Source organism: Sciurus carolinensis, chromosome 3 (genome assembly GCF_902686445.1).
Source record: "Sciurus carolinensis chromosome 3, mSciCar1.2, whole genome shotgun sequence".
NCBI lineage: Eukaryota > Metazoa > Chordata > Mammalia > Rodentia > Sciuridae > Sciurus > Sciurus carolinensis.
Window position 1 is genome coordinate 123,895,912 of NC_062215.1, and position 22,550 is coordinate 123,918,461.

Below are 22,550 nucleotides of genomic sequence, written 5' to 3' on the forward strand. Positions count from 1 at the left end.
AATGGTATGTATTCTCAGGTGGAGAAGTGACACAGTAACAAACAGGAACATGTAGGACTTCCAAGTTAATGTCAGCATTCACCTCAAAACGGCTGAAACCATAGGCATGTGTTGTAAAGGTAGAATGTTCATGAGAGAGTGAGAGAACTCTGATGATAATTTGGTTGCTTAGTTATTCATTCACTAATTATTATTGAACAAATGATTTTAGCACCTTCCTGACTAGTACCTGAGAATATTAATATGATATACTGTAATATAATGTAATATAACATAATATATTGTGCTTTAGGAAGATTCTAAGCTAGGACCTGAAATGAAACACAAGAAAATACTACAAAGTGATTAGTGGCCTATAAGGAAGGGTTACAGGAGAATGGAAACGGGCTGAAATACAGACCGTTCAAGAGCTTAATTTTTCTGGCCAAACAGCAGTACTCTTACCTTGGATTCACTTATCCAGGCCTTCACTGGTGGATAGAAAGGGAAGCAAGATTTGGTGAAGAGATGAGGTTCCCTCCTCGTTCTGCTTCCCACTGTCCCTTTGGTTCAGGTCCCTGAATGCTGGGTGACCCACTTGCCTAATCCTGGGTTTAAATTTGAATGAATTTCTGTTGCCTTAAGGCACCTCTGGTACCAGGAAACTCAGACATACGGTATCCCTCACTTTTCCAAAGGCCCTGTTCCTCACCGAGACCAGCAATCCAAAGACTTAGGGATTTGAGTTCTGAAAACTCCCTGCTCCACTTGCACTCTGTCCACCCCTCCATCACACGTCCCTGCCTCGTGTTGGGATTCCTCAGCAGGCTCCTTTTTTCCTAAGAAGCCATCCTGCCATCTGGACAGACTCACCAGCAGAGCCACACAGGGGTAGCCAGGGCTGGCCCTCAACAAACACCTCTCAGTGGGGGATGGATCCCAGCACCCCTGCCTCCCCTCCTTTTCATCAGTCGCCTTCTGGAAACAGGGCCTTCCTTACGGGACGAGATGCAGAGCATTAAAATCTTTGGCTTGGCAGCAGATTGATGGCACTGATGTTTGTCGTAGTACACTGTGGCATTGCTGTTCCAAGCCTGCTGGCTCCCAGGACCAGGGGGTGAGCGGGGAACATGGGGGAGGCCATCACTTTTGGGGGAAAGGTGGATCATTTGATGTAAGGGAAACAGAATGAGAGCAGGAGTTAGCAGATCTGGCTCGTCACTCCCCAGCTCTGTGACTTGAGGGAGGCCACTTCTCTGGGTCCTAATTTCCTTGACTGTGAAGTGAGGGTAGGGAATGAAGTATTTTTTTTTCTTTTTTTTTTTAGTTTCTTCTCTGAATCTATAGTCAGTGTTCAGGTACTGAAGCCTTGAGTTTGCTCTTTTCTTAATAATCATGATAAAATACACAGAACATAAAATTTACCATTTTAACCATTTTAAGTGTGTAGCACAGTGGCATTAAATACATGCACAATTTTGTGCCATCATCACACTATCCATCTCCAGAACTTTTTCATCTTCCCAAAGTAAAACTCTTTATACATTAAATACTACCTCCCTTCTCCCCTCTCCCCCCAGTTTCTGATAACCTCTATTTTGTTTCTATTTCTTTAAATTTCAAGGTATCTCCTATAAGTGAAATCATAGAATATTTGTCCTTTCTTCAGGCTTATTTCACTTATCCTAATGTTTTTGAGGTTTCTCCACCTTGTAGAATGGATCAGAATTCCATTCTTTTTGAAGGTTGAAGATTACTCCGTTGTACATACACCACATTTTGTTTATCCATTCACCCTCAGTGGACACATGGATTGTTTCTTTCTTTTGACTCTTTGCTTCTTTGAACATTGGCATACAGTTGTCTGTTCAAGTGTCCACTTTTGATTCCTTTGGGTGAATACCTGGGAATGGAATTGCTGCATCATATGGTAACTCTATGTGTAACTTTTTGAGGAACTGCTAAACTGTTATACCTTTAAAATGGGGAAACTGTTTTATCCTTCAGTGAAGACACCCTGCCCTTCTACAGGTGTGTGATGGGTCGTCCCTTGGAGGATGAAAGCCACCTGGGCTCAGACAGGCACGCTGACTATATAATTCAACATTCTCCCTGGAGTTGACATGGGTCAGGTGTGTTTTGAAGACTGGTTTCTCATTCTAGGGTAAACTATATTGAGACTTGAAGTTCATTTCAGAAAGAAAATTCATTTTCTCTCTTGCTTCTTCAGAATTTTAGAAATGGTGATTCCCTGTGCACACATTTCTGGTTTCATTTGTGGTAAGTGAGTCCCAAAAATGATTGGTGGAAGGACTGAGGAAAAAAAATGCAGGAAGTGTAATTGGAAGGTGGAAAGATAATTGATGCCAAGACTGAAGTGCTCAAGAACACTGAGCAGAGTTACAGAATGGCGGTTAAGCAGGAGGTGACCAGGAGAGCAATCGAGCAGATGCCTGACCCTGCCTTTGGAATCTCAAGGTCTGGGTTCAAATCTCAGTTCTTCTACTAATAGTCAAACTTAGCCTTCTTGAAATTCTGTTTTCTCCTTTGTAAAATAGGGACATTACAAGGGTGGTATGAAAATTGTTAGGATGAAATAGAACCATATAGGCAAGATAATTCCCTTGGTGCCTGCTACTCACGCTCAATAATGTTACACCTGTTTTCCTTGAAACTTGAGACTCAAACCCAGGTGCCCTGTAAAATTGGGACACCTGGGGCTCAGGTGTAGTGGTAGAGGGCATATGCAGCATGAACAAGGCCCTAGTTTCAATCCCCAGCATCTCCCCACCCCCCCAAAAAAAAACCTCAGCTGAGAGCCACCCCCCCAGTTCCTAGAAATCTATTTTATTTGTGTTTTTATATATATATATATATATATATATTTTTTTTTTTTTTTTTTTTTTTTGCAGTGTTAGGGATTGAACCCAGGGCCTTGTGCTTGTGAGGCCCACACTCTACCAACTGAGCCATATCCCCAGCCCTAGAAATCTATTTTAAAACAGACTTTTGATGCATTTTGGTGATCATTCTGGAAATTACTTTATTTCCTTTCTACTGTTTCCTCTCTGCAAATCAAATGGTTAATCTTTTTGGGTTGGGTAGATGGGGATTTCCTGGTAGGTACAAAACTCATTCTTAAGCAAAGGACTCTACTCCTTAAACAAGAAAGAAGAAACGAAGAGAAGAGAAAAGAAAAGAAAGACAGCGATTAGTGATAACACCACAAAAAATATTGGCTATCTGGCAAAACTCTTCCAGATACTGTTTGTAAATGAACACTTCTCTAAAGGGTCCAGTTGCATTTACTGAGAAGGACTCACTCTCCAGGGAGACTCAGCAGGAGTGCTGAGAGAAGCAAAGGGGAGTCACTCAGAGGCCATGTCCTCATGTAGACATACATCATTATCATTAATAATAAGTGCAGAACATTGCATGCTTGATAAGTGAGAGTATATCTAAGTAGACAAATCCTTCTTTTTCTCGATTTTCTCTGCTCTGGCGGGTCTTGGGGCAGAACTAGGCTCAACACAACTTCTCATCCTTGCTGATTTAATTCAATGAGCCGACCTGCAAACACCGCCAGAGTTCCGATGAGACAAACGAGCATGAAGACTCCGAGGAGAATGTGGTCCATCACCATCGCGACGTATTTCCACTCCTCCGAAGCCTGGGAGAGACGAGAGTGTCAGAATTCTGCTGAGGTGATTATTAGACTTACAGTGCCCATGCTACATATAATCAATGGCTCCTTTAATCTGTAGGTCTCAAAACCCTCAACATCCTTTGGCTGGCACGATCTTTAGATTTTGAATAATAATTCACACCATGATGAGTTAATAAGGTGACCTAGTGGTCCCCAAGGTACATGTTAGTTTGATGGCTGCATCCTGAATGCCAGCTTAACTGTCAAACCAAACCCATTTGTCTGCACTCATGCATTTGATCATTTAAACCCCGAGGTACCGATTTCAAGCTACAGAGCTTACGTTATTGGACTCCTGGTCTGACTTCATAGTCTCTGCAATGTACTTGACGCCCTCAATGGCACTTTTCACCTCGGGGTGTTTGATCAGGGGAGAGTGGAAGCCCATAGGCGGAGGCCCTGGCTTCCCAGAAATGTCAGAAATATCAATATCTTCTGTAAAAATCTTTTTGTCCTGCTTGTCTCTCGATGGTCTTTTCATTGTGGAGAAAAACATGACATTTGGGATAGTGTCAATAAAAACCTAATAAAAAAGAAATCCATATATGAGAATTATGGTCAACACAGGCAAACATCAAACTCTGAATTAGCAACGTAATCTTGGGTAAGTAAGCAATATAATCTTGGTCAAATCATTCAACGTATCTCAGCCTCAACCTTGACAGTCTCCTTGTCTTTAAAACTCAAAGAACCATGCTAGATGTTCTCAAAGATTCCTTCATATCCATTTGTGACATGTCAAATTAAAGTGGTCGTGATGATGCTGTAATATGAGCATCTTGCCACCAGAGGGAGCCTGTGTGCAGCCGGCTACCTCTTAGGACACCAGCGGGGCTTTCACTTCAGAACCCCCTGTAGGCAACAGAAAGGCCCTAGCTATGTATTTTCAGGATCAAGTAGTTAAAGATACTCACATATAAGTTTCCAACCCACAAAATATGTAGACTGTTTTCTTCTCTTTCTTTATAAAGAAACTGCAACATGGGTATTGCCAGGAGTCAAGCAAGACTGCTAACGGCCTCCAAAGAGTACATGGTAATCAATAGTTTCTCTGGCAATTCGTGAATTGCCAGAAGATCCTAGGTTTTTGTGTCTCTGTGAAGTTTTATCCAAAAGTGCGTATATTTGGACTGTGAGTGTAGATCAGTAGTGGAGTGTTTGCCTAGCGTGTGAGAGGCTCTGGCTTAATCCCAGCACCAAAGTAGGTAGGGGAGAGACATATTTGAAATGTCAGCACATTTTTAAATTCAGCAGTGTAAACATTTGAGACAAAATTCCTCACTTTGGAGTTGTTTCCTCAAACCCCTTGTTTTAGTCAGCATTTTTGCCACTGTGACCACAAATCTGACAAGAACAATTTGAGAAGAAGAAAAGTTTATCTGACTTTCAAGGTTTCAGAGGTCTTAGCGTCCGTAGATGGCCTACTTCATTGCTCTGGGCCCAAGGTGAGACACAGCATCATGTTGCTGTGGGGAAAGCAGCTCGGGACATGGTAACAAGGAAGCAGAGAGAGCTCTGCTCACCAGGGACAAAATATAAAACCCAAATGCACAACCCCAGTAACCTGCTACCTCCAGCCACACCTCACCTGCCTAGAGTTACTACCCAATTACTCCCTATCAGTGGATTCAGCTACTGATTAGGTTCAAGCTCTCCTAACGCAGTCATTTCATCTCTGAAAAGTCTTGCATTGTCTAACACATGAGCTTTGGGGGGACACCTCACATCTAAACCCTAACACCCCTCTTCCATCTAAATCTTATTCTATTCTCAGCTGATTATTTTACCAGCAAAAATAAGCAAGTTTAGTCACAAATTGAAAGTCACGCAAACGGAAATCTTAAGAATGTCACAGCATAAAAAGACAGGGATTTATTCATCTCTATTCAAAGAGATTCTTTAAGTTTGAGTTTAGAGTGGGCTTTATAAATTGTCTTTTTTTTCTGTTTTTCTCCCTCTCTCTGGGAAGGTCACATGAGTTGTCCCTAGAAAGAAGACAAGGAAAGTTCTTCATCCAAGTCCTCTAAAGTCCAGAAAGGACATCAGTTCCTAAACATGAACAACTGTTGGCTAGAACAGCACTGGCTGTCGAAGGGGGCACATGGAGGTGTCCTCCCCGGGTGCTGCCCACACTTACCTTCCGCACCCACTCGGGCATCACGTGGGTGCTGGGAGAGCGGTGGTGCGTGTTGATGACGATGACAGTGATGATGATGGATGCAATGACGAAGACCATGGTGAACAACATGTATTTTCCAATCAAGGGCACGGCACTGGAGGTGGAAGGGATCAGCTCCACAATGACCAGAAGGAACACGGTCAAGGACAGTAAGACAGAGATGCTCAGCGTCATTTTCTCCCCTAGGAAGACAAAAAGAAGAAACCCACCCGTGATGAACTGAATTGCCCATCTCCCATTTATATATTGAAATTCTAAACCTCAGGACCTCAGAATCTGACTGTATTTGGAAGATAGGGCCTTTAAGAAGGTAATCAAATGAAGTTATGCAGGGGCCCTAATCCAGTATGATTGGTGTCCTTCTCTTATGGTTTGGACCTGAGGTGTACCCCAAAAGCTCGTGTGTGAGACAGTGCAAGAAGGTTCAGAGGAGAAATGATTGGGTTGTAAGAGTCTTAACCCAATCAGTGATTTAATCCCCTGATAGGGATTAACTGAGTGGTAACTTAAGTTGTAGGCTGTGGCTGGAGGAGGTGGGAATTGGGGCGTAGCTTTGGGTACATATTTGTATATGGCCAGTGGACTCTCTGCTTCCTAATCACCAGGATGTAAGCTGCTTCCCTTCACCTTCCTCTCCTGCCATGATGTTCTGCCTCACCTCAAGCCCTGAGGAATGGAGCCAGCCTTCCCTTCTATGGACTAAGACTTCTGAAACCGTGAGCCCTCAAATAAACTTTTCCTCCTCTACCGTTGTGCTGGTTGGGTCATTTAGTCACAGCAGCAGAAAAACTGACTAAAACACCTTTTAAGAGAGAATGTAGACACAAGGCATGTGTGGCCACAAGGCATGTGAGGACACAGGGAGAAGACAGTCATCCACAGGCCAAGGAGAGAGGCTCAGAAGAAACCAACCCTGCTAAAACCTTGATCTCAACTTTTAGCTTCCAGAATGGTGAGAAATGAATTTCTGTTGTTTCAACTACACAGTCTGTGGTACTTTGTACGGAAGCCCTTGCAAGCTCATTTACCACTGAAATCCAAGGGTGAAGGAATGTGACCTGTGTTCATGAAACATCATCATTTGGAATTTTTTTTCCTGCAGAATTTCCTGCATGACCTTGACAGTACCCACGATGACAAGTGGCATGATTTTCCATGAGAGGCTGCCAAGAAACAAATGTCTACTTCATCTCATGCCCCAGGATTTTGTTTCTTGGTGGAACCTTGGGAGCTGAGCGGGATTATAGATTGGCAAGCAGACCCAGGGTCAAAATATGCTACAGAGTCATAGTAACAAAAAAAAAAAAAAAAAAAAAAAAAAAAAAAAAAAAAAAAAAAACATGACTCTGGCAAAAAACAGACATGTAGACCTACAGAAGAGAATAGAGAACACTCACAACTCAGCTACGGCCATGTGATCCTCGACAAAGGTGCCAAAAAGCATACATTAAAGGGACTTCAATGTTTGAGGAAAACTAGATATGCATCTGTAGAAGATTGGAACTAGCTCTCCCTCGCCCACTGCTGTCGCCTTCTTCTTCTGCCGCTCCTGGAGCTGCTTGTGTGCTGGTTCGGTGCAGCCCTGGTACCTCTTGTGAAGTGGCAGCTGAGGAGACTCCAGCGCTCACCATGGCTGACCAAAAGTCCAAGGAAGGAGTCAAGACTGAGAAAAACGATCGTATTAACTTGCAGTTGGGGGGCAGGATAGTTCTGCGGTGCAGTTTAAGATGAAGAGGCAGACACCACTTAGTAAACTAATGAAAGCCTGTTGTGAATGACAGGTTTGTCGATGAGGCAGATCAGATTCCGTTTTGATGGGCAGCCAATTAATGAAACAGACACACCTGCACAGTTGGAAATGGAGGATGAAGATACAATGGATGTGTTCCAGCAGCAGACAGGAGGTGTCTACTAAAAAGGGAACCTGCTACTTTACTTCAGAACTCTGTTCCTACAGACCAAGAATACATTCTTAATTAGAAATCTGCAATTTGGTTCCACCACATCCTGACCACTACAGTATAGTTTTCTCTGTTCTTTCATTTTCCCCTTCCCCATTCCTTTATTGTACATAAAGTAACTGGTGTAGGTGCACAAGCATATTGCACTTTTTTTAACTAAATGGCCAATAATATGTTTTGATTGACATCAAATGGAGATGGGATGGGGAAAAATACTGGTTCTGTGAAATTATCCCCTTTCTCCATTAGTGGCATGCTCATTCAGCTCTTATTTTTATATTCCAGTAAGTTATTTTGCTCTCACTGTTTTAACAACAACAACAACAAAAAAAAAAAAACCTGAACAAAATAAAAATCCTTGCATACCTTGTTCGATTGGAGAATTTTAATGTTTTTCATTTATCATTGGAAAACCAAGGACAATTTGATAACTTTTTTGTACGTAGCTGTTACATGTAGGGCAATCTGTCTTTAAGTAGTGGTAAATCACTCTTTAAAAAAAAAAATTCCTAGTTTTTCCTTCAAGTCAAGTGTCTTGTTTAAATAAACTTCTTGTTTAAAATGAAAAAAAAAAAAAAAAAAAAAAAAAGATTGGAACTAGATCCTAATCTCTTACCCTGTACAAAAATCATTAAAAATGTATCAAAGGCTTCAGTATAAGACTTGAAATACTGACACTACTAGAAAAAAACACTTTGGATATGAGGCACAGGCAACAACTTCCTGTTTAGAATTCCTAAAGCTCAGAAAACAATAGCAAGATTTGACAAATGCAATGACATCAAATTTTAGAAGCTTCTACACAGCAAAGGAAACAGCAAAGAGAGCGAAGGGACATTCTACTGAATGGGAGAAAAATCTTTGCCAGTTACTCTTCTGACAGAAGAGTAATACAAAAAATACCAAATACAAAAAATAAAACCAAAAAACATAATACCAAAAAACCCCACCAAATAACCCAGTCAATAAGTGGGAAAATGAACTGAACAGGTACTTCTCAAAAGAAGTACAAATGGCCAATAATTATATGAAAAAATGTTCAGCATCTTTAGCCATGAGGGAAATAAATGAAGATCAAAACTATACTGAGTTTCAGTCTCATCCCAGTCAGAATAACAATCATCAAAAATATAAATAAGAGGGCTGGGGAGATAGCTCAGCTGGTAGAGTGCTCGCCTTGCAAGCACAAGGTCCTGAGTTCGATCCTCAATACTGCAAAAAAAAAAAAAAAAAAAAAAAAAAAAAAAAAAAAAATATATATATATATATATATATATATATAAATAAGAATAAACGCTGGTGAGAATATGGGGATAAAGAAACCCTCACACACTGTTGGTGGGAATGTAAAAAACTGGGATGGCCACTGTGGAAATCAGTATGGAAGTCCCTCCAAAAATAAAAATAAAAATAGAACCATCCAATGAGCCAGTCAAAGCTCTTCTTGGTGGATACCCAAAGAAATTAATGTCAGCATACTATACAGATACCTGCATACTCCTGTTTCTTGCAGCACAATTCATAATGGCCAAGTTATAGTGTCTGTCAACTGATGAATAGATAAAGAAAATGTAGTATATATATACAATGGAGTTTTATTCAACCACAAAGAATGAAATTATGTCATTTGCAGGAAAATGGTGGAACGGGAGAGCAATATGTTAAGTGAAATAAATCAGGTTCCAAGTGCTGATGTTTTCTCTCATATGTAGAAGCTAGGGAGAAAAAAGAAAGGAAAAAAAAAAAAGCCTGATGGGCGATCTCATGAAAATAGAAGGGAGACCACCAGAGGAGAGAAAAAGGGGTGGGGGAAGGAGGGGTGGCAGGGGAATGAAATTGATCAATTTTGTTATATGCATGTATGACTATCCCTCAGTGAAACCCACTATTCTGTGTAATTAATATGCACCAATAAAAAACATTGAAAAGTAGAGCAGATGGGAGGACTGCATAAGTTAAATGCAAATACTACCCCATTTTATACATGGGAATTGAGCATCCATGGATTTTTGTATCCTGGGGGTCCTAGAACCAATCCCCTATAGATACTGAGGGACAACCATAAACACTGGATGCAGAGTAGAGGAAACAAGAGATTGTCCATTCTACCTGGTGGGTAGGAAGGCTTTTGAAAGTAAAAAAAAGTCACAACAATAAACATATTAATCAAGTTACACACAATTTCATGATTAATAATAATAAAAGCTAACATTTATCAAGCATAATACAGTCATTGTCCTAAATGCTTTTCAAGCATATTTATAGATACTAATTAGTTTCCATATTGCCCTGACACTGTTTTCTTTATTCACCTTAAGCAGCTTCATTTGAGGCTGGGGCTCAGTGGTATAGTGCTGGCCTCACATGTGTGAGGTACTGGTTTGATTCTTAGCACCACATTAAATAAATAAATAAATAAAGGTATTGTGTGTCCAGCTACAACTTTTAAAATATTAAAAAAAGAAGAAGAAGCTTTATTTGGCTGGGTGCAGGGGCACACACCTGTAATCCCAGCAATTTGGGAGGCTGAGGCAGAAAGATGGCAAGTTCAAAGTCAGTTCAGCAACTTAGCAAGGTCCTAAGTAACTCAGTGAGACCCTGTCTCTAAATAAAATATTTAAAAATATGTGGCTCAGTGGTAAAGTGCCCCTGGGTTCAATCATTTGTCATCATTTGTTTAAAAACTAGTACAATCACTGAGCACAGTGGTGCATGCCATAATCCCAGCTACCCAGGAGGCTGAGGCAGGAGGATTCCAAGTTCAGGCCAGCCTGTGCCACCTAGCAAAATCTTGTCTCAAAATAAAAAATAAAAAGGGCTGGGATGTAGCTCAATGGTAGAGTGCTTTCCTAGCATGTGCAAGGCCCTGGGTTTAATCTCCAGTACTGAAAAAAAAATGAGTACTGTCATAAGAACGTACATACATTCAGGGGGGTGAGGCCCTTCCTGCCTTATTCTCCACTGTATTCCTGCTGTGTACGAGTTGCTCAACAAATCTTTGCTGAATGAGTGAATAATCTTTTCCCCTTTCTGAAAAGTTGGATTTAAACTTTCATGGGTTAAAAAAAAAAGATCATTTGGGTAAAATTGCTACCTGTCATAAGTTTGAGGGGCATCTGCACCATCTTTTTCTCCTGCTTGTGTGCCATCAATTGTTTATGAGTAGCGACTCGCTGGCAGACATATGGGTACCCGTCCCCTGTTCAGTAGATTGTTGGTGTTTGATGAAATTATATCACAGATGTGATTACTCAGTAGGAGGTAAGTAAGTTGTCCAGGCTGATATGTGGGAAAGAATTGCCATTTGGGAAGGACGGTCTCATGTGTAAAGGTATTGCCATCTGGAAACAGATATGCAAAAGATAGTCTAGTGGCAAACTGAGTAAGGGAGTAATACCCAGAATAGCCTGTCTAAGGAAAGCGACTCTGTAGGGGAAGTGGCATGAAGAGGTCTGTGAGCACACACCTTACTCCACACATTTCTCAGCACACGGATGGTATTGGGCAAATAGGTATTGGTGACTAATTCACTTTCACTGAACTGAGCTAGGGATGTGCCTCTTTAGGGTCACATTCAACTCTGCCTCTCTGGACATCTTCCCAGCTGCAGGCTTTACCCACAACCACTTTCCCCTACACATGGCCACCCAGTAAGTGCATCCTCCCAGTGATGAGATCTGGTTCTGCGTGCCTCTGTTCATTAGCACAAGATTATTCCCAGCTCCTCTAAAAGAGCAGTGTGATGCCAGTCACGGCAACAGCACCCACCTGAGTCTGTGGGCAGGTAGAACACCAGGCTGGTTAAGAAGGAGAAGAGCAGGCAGGGGATGATGACGTTGACAATGAAGTAGAGGGGCAGGCGCTGCATGACGAAGTGGTAGGTGATGTCCAGGTAAGGGGTGCTGGGGCAGCAGGTGTAGAATACCCAGTGCTTCCAGCCCCGGGCCTCCTTGATCACCCATTCCCCACTCTCCATGAAGTTGCTCAGGTCTGGCTGGTCACTTTCCTGAGAAAGGAGATGAGGTTTGGAAACCTCAGCCAAGTCACCCTGGGGGACGGGGTGCCGTGGCGGTGCCAGGGTTTTGTAATCAGTAAGGCAATAATCCCCAGTTTTGTGGGTCACTTATCCAGGAGAGACCAGGAGCCACCTCTGGCTATGGGATCTTGGATTCCTTTCCCATAACATAAGGGGTTTAGATTATTGGGATTCTTCATTCCGGCTCCATATTCGAGTACCTGGGAGACTTACAACATTGGCAACTTACCCCCATTACAGATGGATTGAATTGAAATTCTTAAGACTGTGCTGGGCATAAGGAGTTTCTTTAAGTTCCAAGAACCTTCCTAACCAGTTGAGAACCATCAGACTAGAGCCTCCCAAGTTCTAACGGGTACTGAGAGCCTGTGGTTATCCAGGGGCAGAGTCAGAGCCCTGAATCACACTTCTCCTGAAACCAGCTGGTACATCACACGGAGTCCCCACATACCGGGTTGATTGCCACCACGGAGCCATCGTAGGTCCAGGTGCCCAGCTTCATGCTGCAGTTCTGCTCATCAAAGGGAAAGTGAGTGACAATGATCTCACAGTAGCTTTTGAAGATGGCTGGTGGTGTCCACGTGATGTGGCCCGTGTAGTCCAGGAGCACTTTGGTGAACTTGACAATGGCAAAGTCGCCATCTGCACTGCAATTGGGATAAGGGAGGAAATGGGTTCCAAGTGACAGATGAGCCTTCCGTTCTGCTTGGAGATATTAACAGGAGACAGCTGCTAATTATTCTAGGACTAATTATAGAAGCTTTCTTTCTGGCTGTGTTGCTTTTTAAATCTATGGCAGTGTTTCCCAAATTTGCCTGATAATAAGAGTCACTGGGGTGCTTGTTACAGATGCAGATTCCCGAGCACCATTTAAGTAAGTTCTGAGGCAGAATATCTGGGGAAGAAAGTGGGAATCTCTGGGTTTCAAGAAATAGCAAGTAACATGGGTACGCTGCGTCTCAGATACTCTTTCTCTGTCCTCAGTGCTATTTGTAATGTTCATATCCATCTATCTCCTCTGGATGTACTTTGAGAGTTAGCTGGGAAAGTACAGGAATTTAAAATAAAATGTACCTCCAGTAGCTCCTTACTATGGCAAGGGGTCTGCTACATTAAGAACTATTTAGGGCTGAGAGCGTGGTCCAGTGGCGGAGTGCTTGCCTGGCATATGTGAGGTCCCAGGTTCAATCCCCCGCGCTGGGTGAGGTGATCTACCCAGTGGGGTGGGATCATGAACTCAGATTAAGGGCCAGGCAGGTTAGAAATGAGTGCCGGTGAAAAGAGACCCCCCCTTTCAGAAGGAGCCCCCACACAGTGCTGTCTACATCCACGTGGGAGTAGATGCCCATTGCTGCCAGATACTTGGCTTTTTTTCTTAATCAGAAGGTAAAAACCTATATCTTTTGAGTCAAATATTTCCTTTTTTCTTTTTTCCTCCAGGGCTGGAGATGGAACACAGGGTCTCATGCATGTTAGCCAAGTGCTATAACATTGAGTCACTCCCCTGCCCCAAATTTTTCACAATTTTTAATGTTGGATTTTTCTACAGAGGCTAAAAAATCTTAATTTTAATTATGATATTTCCTGATTTTCCAACAGTGGCATTAATATTTTTTATCAGGGAGCTGGGCACAGTGGTGCATGCCTGTAATCTCAGCTATTTGAGAGGCTGAGGCAGGAAGATCAGAAGTTTAAGCCTAGCTTGGATGATTCATCAAGACCCTGTCTCAAAATAAAAGGACTGGGGATGTGCTCAGTAGTACAGCACTTGCCTAGCATGCTTGAAGCCCTGGGTTCAATTTCAAGTACTACAAAAAATAAATAAGTAAATAAAAAACCATGGTGTGTACTAAAAGTAGCAATAAGCCACTTCTATAGGCCTTATTCAGTGGGCAATCTTCCATAAACAGCCTGTGTTCAAGGGACTTTGCAAAAAGAGGGGCAATTAGAATAGGTTTTGAGGGCTGGGGGTGTAGCCCAGTGGTCAAGCCTTGCATGACTAGGACCCTGGGCACCAGAAGTAAATATTAGAATAGGAGTTGAATCAGTCAGGTAGTTTGCCTCCAAGGGATTTCAGGGACTTAATAGCACATATTGGTCTCTCCTGTTGTAAATCAAGAGATTTTTCTTCCCCTGACTTTTCCTAGGGACTGAAGTAGAATTCTTAATCCAGAGAACCGCCAAAAGAGCAGAGTGTCACAGGATTGTCTTAGCCTCTCCCAGTAAGCAGGTAAACTGGGGTTCTCTCTCCACTAGGGTGTTCCTGAGTAAGCAAGTCAGAAGGACCAGAGGTCTTCAACTCTTCTCCCAAGTTCTGCCTGGAAGAGAAACTGAACGTAGAGATTCTGCTATATCAGCATATTTGTCCAAAAAGGTTTTATTGCTGATTGAGTAATTTGGTTCAAACTTGAATGCAGGTATAACTAGACAATATGTAGTAGGAAATCAAAGCTGGGTGGCTGCCATAAAGTGTATCATTTTTATCCACTGGCCCTTGCCCCCCCATACATCTGCTGGAATGCACAGCTTGCTTCCCAGACCCACGTGGAGTGATGTCAGACTGCAAATCCTCTAGGCCAACGACAAATGTTCCTGCCTGGGGAGGATGCTCTTTGAAATGAACATTCCCTGACAAATGAAGGGCGTATGATAATGAATGTGTCATTAAACCAGAGTGTCTTGAATCACATTATAGTTTCACAACAGGCCGTCTGTCATGGGACCCAGTGGATGGGCAATGCAGGCATTCCGGGCCATCGGTGTGGGGGTGATGTTCAGGACGTGATGAGTATCAACCCTGGGAGTACAGACCTACTAGGTAGGGAGGACAGTTGATTCCAAGGAACTCAGGGATAAGAAGTTTGGGTACCTTGGATGGTTGCCACATACCCCTCAGGAGCTCTCAGGGATTAAATGCCCCCCGCCCACAGTCTTGATCCAATTTGGCTTTGATAATTGTTTCTATTTGTAACATGAGACACCATATGTGGCACCGCCTGGCCTGTCAACGTGGCTCTGGTTTTTAAGGGTTATTTAATGTTAACCGTGGTGAGAAGCAGGCCTTCTGTGGGGACACGGGCTCCGCTGCCCCAGGAAACCCCCTCCCTCCTGTCCACTTGGCTTACTTGTTATAGAGAACTAGGTCCGGCCGCCAGATCTTTTCAGAGGGAATGTGAACTTTTTTCACGCCACCATAGTCATCTGGATTCCATTTTAGGTTGTAATCCACCCATTGCTGGAAACGAAGACATGGAGGCAATGAAAAAATCAAAAACATTTTATAAATCGTTTGGGTGATAAAGAGCCTTCATGGGCTTGATAATTCAGAAATTGTGTTTTGGTAAGTAAAGTCTGATTCAGAATTCATTTTTTACTTTAGCCAACAGTAATAGCACACACATAGCAGTAACTGTGTGTGTGCAGGTACTCAGCACTTGACTCAGTCCTCGCAACAGTCCTCTAGAGTGATTACTGACTCCGATTTACAGAAAAGGAAGCAAAGAGATTCCAAGTCACATAACTGAGTGTTACAGATCCACTGGGCCACATTGTCCATCCTCAGGAAAGGAGATTGGCCCTAATGTGAATATTTACTGCAAGCAAGCAAAATCATTTCTAAAAAGCATTATATACTTTCTTACATTATAAAAATAATATACACCCAATGTAGTAGATTTGCTTTTTTGTTTTTTGTTTTTATTGTTGTTGTTGTTGTTTTGATACTGGGGATTGAGCCCAGGGCCACTCCTCTACCACTGAGATACATCCCAGTCCTTTTTATTTTTTATTTTGAGACAGGGTCTCACTCAGTTGCTGTCCTTGAACTTGGAATCCTCCATTCAGGCCCCGGTGATAGGTGCACACCACTGTACCTGGCTCAGTGTGGTAAATTGGAATAACACCATGTTGTGGATTGAACTGTGTTCCTCTGGAATTCATATGTTGAAGTCCTAGCTCCCAATACTTCAGAATGTGACTTTATTTGGAAAAAGGGTCTTTAGAGAGGAAATTAAGTAAAAATGAGGCTGTTAAGGTAAACATTACTTCAATATAACTGCTGTCCTTAGAAAAAAAAAGGAAATTTAAAGACATTTATGTCTCTTTCATGCATATCCAGGGAGAAAGCCATGTGAACCTGAAGATGATCAACTACAAGCCAAGGAAAAAGTTCTGGAGTGGACCCTTCCCTCACATCCCTCAGAAGGAACCAATTCTGCTGGCACTTTGACCTTGAACTCCAAAATGGTAAGATGATAATTTTCTATTGTTTAAGCCACCCAGTCTGTGGTACTTTGTTATGGTAGCCCTAACAAACTAATAACACAGAAAAAGCCCAGGGTAAAAAACAAACAAACAAACAAACAAAAAACAAAACCAGGGTCTATACTCCCATCATTCCACCATACTTCCTGTTGATATTTTAGTGTATGTCCCTGTTACCCAAACTGATTTCCTCTGGGCCCAGGTTTAATTTCAAGGTGAATAAAAGCAACATAAATGCAATTATCTTGCTGAATTACCTGTTTCAGACGAACATTTGTTGTCACAATCTGATTTACTTCATCCTGAAAAAAGAAAAGTTCCCCTCTTTAGGGAGTGGAGAGGAGACCGGAAGGGAGCGTGCCCCAGGTGTGAGGGGTGGGTGCCATGGCCCCCAAACCCACGCTCCTGTCTCACCACATTGATGAGCTGTATCAGCTGCAGGCCCACGGTGACCTCCACGGCCTGGCGGTGGTCCTCCACTGGCCGGACCACTTTGCTATAGTCTTCAAATAGCTTCGCCAACAGACGGGTCTCATGTTCGGAGCCCAGGACAAGACCAACTGGGAAGCAAATGACACACACCCTGTCAGACCCCACCCCACCCTTTACTCACTAACACCAGGAAATCAAGGCAAAACCAGACCACGGAGGCACATGGGGCCTCTGTCAAAGGGCTTCGGAGCTTTTGTTGCCTTAAGCTTCTTTCCAAGCTCAGCTGTTGGTCCCTGCCTAGGCAGCAGCAGGGCGTCGCATGGTGGATTATCACAACACTTGGACTTTGGACAGGTGACATTCCTTAATACAGTCGCTGGCTGAATCAAGTTTGCCAGAAGCATGCACACACAAGAAAGGTCCACAGGAAAGGCAATGTCAGTATTTCAGAGTCTGGTCATGGGGTAATAAAACCCTGGACAAGTCGGCCTCAGATCTTATGATGCCACCAACAGTCAAAAATGAATGCTTAATCGCAGACCCTGGGAGGGACATGGTCAACAAAACAGAAAGTAACAAGTGCCGGCAAGGCTGTGGAGAAATGGAAACCTCATATGTTGCTGTGGGAATATAAAGTAGCAGGTTCTCAGCAAATCTGTTATCATATGACCCCGCAGTTCCATCCCAAGACCATACCCAAAAGAGTAGCACTATGTGCAACAGCCAAAAGGTGGAAACAACTCAAGTGTCTATCAATAGATAAATGAATGAGCTGGGTGAGGTGGCACACACCTATAATACCAGCTACCAGGAGGCTGAGGCAAGAGGATTGCAAGTTTAAGGGCAGCCTAGGCAGTTTAGCAGAGCCTATCTCAAAATAGAAATAAAAAAAAAAAAAGAACTGGGGCTGTAGCTCAGAGCTACAGCACCCCTGGATTCAATCCCCAGTACTGGAGTGGGAGTGTGTAGATAAATGGATGAACAAATTGAAGTAGATCCAAACAATGGAATATTATTCAGCCACAAAAGGGAATAAAGCACTGATCCATGCTACAGCACATTATGCTGAGTGAAAGAAACCAAATATAAAGGGGCATGTGTTGTAAGTGTCCATTTGTAGAAATGTCCAGAATAGGTAAAGCCTCAGAAATGGAAAGATCAGTGTTTTGTGGACACTGGGGTCTGAGGAGTGACTGCTTAATGGGTCTAGCTTTTCCTTTTGGGATGATGAAAAAGTTCCGGAACTAGTTAATAATGATATCATTAACAATGTAAACGTGCTTAGTGCTGCCAAATTGTACACCTTAAAATGTTAAAATGATAAATTAATACAATGTGTATTTCACCACAATTTTAAGCAATCGCTGCTGGTGGATACATGTCCCAGTTAAGTTGTTAAAAGGTAAAATCCCTGCACTTTGTGGACTGGGGTTTAGGGCTCCTGTTGAGAACATGAGTGACCCCGGGCAATCTTCTCTACGTTTTCCTTCAGGATAGAGTGCAGTGCCACCCAATACAGCCCTTCTTTGTCCAGCATATTCTGTGATCCTCAGCAGCCTCAGGTGAGGCAGGCAGACGGTCTCACCTGACATTCAGAGAAGTCCCCTTGTCTGGCCCACTTGTCCAAGGTCGTGCAGCCAGAGGGCAGAGCTCTGAGCAGAACCCTGTCATTCTGTGCATGTCCCTGCACCAACTCTTGATCTTACAGCGTGAACCTCACAGCTACATGCAACTTTATTCCTGGGAGAAAATGTGTTCCAAATTCCAGCAAGTGTCTTATGAGAGAGCTTTGTAACTCAAGCCCCGTGGGGACTGAGGACTGTCTGCTCAGGGTAGTAGACACACGATTAGAGGAAGGAGACACATGATCCGCTTACCCGGGTTCATGTAACCAGATCTCCTCTTTCCGCAGGTTATTGCTGAGGCCACCAGAACATCTCCATAGGCCAAGAAAATTTTAGATGTTGAATAAGTGACATGCTTTCCCTTTTTGCCCAGAGGTATTAATTTTTAGCTTCTGAGACAGGTTATTTTTTATTTTTTGGTACCAGGGATAAAACCCAGAGGTACTTAACCATTGAGTCACATCTCTAGCCTTTTTTGTATTTTATTTAGAGACAAGTTCTCAGTGAGTTGCTTAGGGCCTTGCTAAGTTGCTGAGGCTGGTTTTGAACTCATGATCCTCCTGCCTCAGTCTCCTGAGCCACTGGGATTAAGATGTGTGCCACCACACCTAGCAGGTTATTGTTTTTCACTTTTTGCTTTCTTCTGAGGGGCTGGGGATTTGAACCCGGGCCGGTGCACATGCTGGGCAAGCACTCTACAGGATGAGCTACTCACCCGCTTATTATTTTTCTATACTATTTTTCTCCTTTGGGTCTACATTTGTAAGAGTTTATAAAAAATTATTAAGTAAAAAGTAATTTTATTTTTTCTTTTTATTAGTCAATGAAAATAATAACTAACAACTTGTTAGATGCCACCTATTCTTATATATATAAGCATATGTATATGTATGCTTAATACATACTAGCTCAATTCTCACACTAGGTGCTATTCTTGTCCCTACTTTACAGATGAAGAAATTGAGGCACAGAGACTCATCCAAATTCCATAAGTGGTAGATTCGAGAATTCAAACCCAGAGCTCAGGCTGTCAACCATGATTTCTTACCCAGAGCTTTGGATCTACTTGAAATAATTGTAATGCAATAAACTGATACATTTTCACCCCCCTGCCAAGTATGTGTTTTAATGATCCCATAGAGTCTTATTTAAGCCCCTGTTTGCTATTATCTTCTTGAATCCTTATAATGATCTTTTCAGATAACTTTTGCCCCTACTTTATAGGTGAGAAAACTAAGGTTCAGAGTTGAGCAATCCATTCCTGGTTCCCCTTCTAGTTAGAGGTGAGATTACAGCAGAGGCTCCCTATAGGTAAATATATCATGTCCATATAAATTACTGAAGCTTTCAGTGTAGTTTAAATATCTTCATTGTTTCCTTCAAGGACTCTAGGTCGGGAACCTTTGACCTAGCCTACCTCTTCATTTCTAGTTTCCCCCAAATTCCCAGGGATACCAAAGCAAAACTTCCAAGGATACCAAGGGGCTTAACTCCACAGAGCTTCCACATGGCACCCCCCAAAACCACCTGCATTTGGCAACTCTTCAAGGGAGTGTGTACTTCAAAGATGCAGTTTTTGCAATTGTTCCACTGTGCCCTTGGGTGGTGACAGTCCTCCCATCTACCATGCCTGGTCCCTCCCTGACCCCACCCATCCCAAGATGGAGTGGATGACCTTCGCTATCATTTTGGCACTGTCCTGACTGCTTAATTTTAAATGACTTTTTATTCTAGTTTGACAGAAAGAGCATACCACTTCTTAGATTGGTTTTATTGGTGCAGGGTACAGGGATGAATATTTATAACATTCGAAGGCAGAATTCTATGAATCCCTTTCCAACTCCAACATGGTTTGAAGAGTTAGACCAGTTCTTCATGGATTCAGTGAATCACAGTAAAAAAACTTATGATAAGTCAGTGTATAAATAAACAGACAAATCATGTCGGAGTCTCCCCTTTTGGCAAGATTGTATTGGTAGTGTTGATTCTCATGGTGGTAACATTACTCATTCATCGGAGATTTGTTAGGCATGGATGTGTAAAAGCGTTGTTTGAGGAGTTTTGAGATATGCAAAGGTGAGTCTGGCACAAATCCTGTCTTTCTGTCCTCATGAAGATTGGCAGGTGTCATTAAAATAAATAACTGTGAATGAACTGGAAAAATTAAATGTCATGAGAAAAGTGACAGTGAAGTACTTGGGATTGCAGAGAGGGAAGAAGTTGAAATGAAAGGTGCTAAGTGACTAGAACAGCAAGGGTTATATGTTCAACTCTCAGAGGAAAAAGTGTTCTGATATGAATGAGCATTTTGCCCAGGGAGGACTGATTAAGCCATAATTTCCAAGTTTTATCATATTGTCCTACTTGTATCTCTAGGTGGGGAAGAGCCTCCTGGGTTGGGCAAAAGGAATTTGAACTCTTACTAGCCACCTTGGGTAGTTTTAATCTCTAATGCTGTGTCTCTTGATACCTTGGCGATTTCAGGCTGTTTTCTGACTATGCATCTAACAAGCAAAGTCTCCGACCAATCACATTCCAAAATTTATAAATTAAGTGACCTTGGGCAGGTCAGTTCTTATCTTTCAGCCTCAGATTTTTTACAATAAAAAATTGAGAGTGTTGGAATGCCTTATCTAGCTCTAAATTTCCATGAACCACCCATGAGAATCAATACTAGCAAACTTTAAGTTTGATCAAGCTACATATCACAAACTTCTTTTAATAGCTAAACACACATTTTTAGAGGTTTTTGGTATCCTTAGAGATCTCTTAAATATTCTTATAGAAGCATATCGCTCAGGAATTTTCATTGAGTGTGTCATTTGAGCATGCACACACATACACACACACACACTCACACACACACCAGGCCAGCTTTGTTTGGATCAAATCCAAATCCCACAGGATATAATTTAGCTGAGTTTAAACTATTTCCCTCAACTCTGCTATTGAAAAAATTAATAATATAGCTCTTTACCTCTTGTCCAGAGGCCTGAGTTTATCAGAGCAATATTAGAGAAATCGCAGGATGTAAGTTACCTTATTTCTCAGTTGGGATGATATCACCAACTTTTACATGAAGCAATCAGCAAACATCTCCTATTTCCTTGTACCGGAAGTTTGGGATTCAGGATAGTATTTCAGCTGCTGTGTTGTGACACATTCCAGAGCAGAGTCAGGTTAAGGGCTGTGCAAAGTTTTATAACTTCAATTCAAATCCACACCTACATATAGTAACATCCTTTTTTTTTTTTTTTTTTAAAGAATAGACAGGAATGCCTTCATATGGATGTTTTTCACTTCAGAAGTTAAAAAGAATTACAAAACAGTTCATCTCTATGGAGAGTTTAGTTACAATTATTAGCAGGCTTCTAACACATGTATCTGTCAATCAATCCTCTTCATTATCAGAATTCTCCTAGAGCCACTAAAGGTTTTGTTAACTCTATTACTTATGATTATAAGTTGCCACACTAGGTCCCCATTGTTCAAATTTGTTCAAATTTGAAGGGAGCCCCAGGTTGCTATTGTGGTCTACCAGTGTTCCAGATTCTATGAGGCAGTTCGTGAGGCCGAGTGGGACACCAGGCACTGATAGAGACCTGGATGTTCCTATTTTATCTGGATAACACAAACTAAAAACCCAATCAAACAACATCAGGAAGAAACTGAAAAGTAACCCCTGACTGGTGAGGTCCTATGGTTCTGTGTTCCTATTGAAAAAGCATGGCATTGGTTTGAGAGTCTCTAGTTCTTCAACCTCAAAGAAACCCCCCACCCTCAGCACTTACCTGAGCAGAGGCCAAGGAACAGGAGGAGAGGCTGGGGCTCCATGGGCTGTGGGTGCTGCTGTGGACTGGGAGCAGCGTGGTGGTCTGGGCTACTCCCTGGCACTCTCTGGCTGGACACTTGGCTGCTAGAGGGTTTGGAAAGCGAGGGGACTCTGTGGAGCTATTATCTTACACCACCTGTTTGTGGCTGTGACAGCTGGTCTGTCCTCAGCCCTGGAACCTAGAGCTGCTTGGGCCCTTATGCAGTTACAGGTGTGACTCTTTACACAATTGCTATATTTTTAACAAGATGAGTGTGAGTTATATTATATATATTACATGTATGTAATATTGTGTATATATATATATGTGTATATATATATATGTACATATTATATTTCTCACACGTATATATATTTTTTTCCTGGGAATTGAACCCAGGGGTGCTCTACCAAAGCGCTTCATGCCAGTCCTTTTTATTTTATATTTTGAGACAGGGTCTTACTAAGTTACCCAGACTGGCCTTGAACATATGATACTTCTGGCTTAGCCTCCTGAATCACTGGGATTATAGCTGTGCATCACAAAGCCCAGCTAAG

At 42.3% G+C, this 22,550-nt stretch overlaps 1 protein-coding gene and 1 pseudogene across 1 annotated transcript; one reads left to right on the top strand and one right to left on the bottom strand.

Annotated features, from left to right (window-relative positions):
- Positions 1 to 2,927: 2,927 nt before the first annotated feature.
- On the bottom strand, positions 2,928 to 22,080 carry Chrna1 (cholinergic receptor nicotinic alpha 1 subunit). Its single transcript, XM_047545333.1, has 9 exons — positions 21,973 to 22,080; positions 16,539 to 16,684; positions 16,382 to 16,426; positions 14,987 to 15,096; positions 12,313 to 12,508; positions 11,594 to 11,831; positions 5,823 to 6,046; positions 3,969 to 4,208; positions 2,928 to 3,649 (listed from the first exon to the last, which is right to left on the bottom strand). The coding sequence occupies exons 1-9, from the start codon at positions 22,013 to 22,015 to the stop codon at positions 3,518 to 3,520; spliced, it is 1,374 nt and encodes a 457-aa protein (XP_047401289.1). The 5' UTR covers positions 22,016 to 22,080; the 3' UTR covers positions 2,928 to 3,517.
- LOC124980117 (small ubiquitin-related modifier 2-like) lies at positions 7,494 to 7,869 on the top strand (annotated as a pseudogene).
- Positions 22,081 to 22,550: the final 470 nt, after the last annotated feature.

Excerpts from the sequence above, each read along its gene's own strand:
- Chrna1 (XM_047545333.1), bottom strand. The coding sequence starts at position 22,015 with ATGGAGCCCCAGCCTCTCCTCCTGTTCCTTGGCCTCTGCTCAG. Across the intron at positions 16,685-21,972 it reads GTTCCTTGGCCTCTGCTCAG|TTGGTCTTGTCCTGGGCTCC; the intron begins GTAAGTGCTGAG and ends TTTGCTTCCCAG. Across the intron at positions 4,209-5,822 it reads TGCCCGAGTGGGTGCGGAAG|GTTTTTATTGACACTATCCC; the intron begins GTAAGTGTGGGC and ends CTTTTTTATTAG.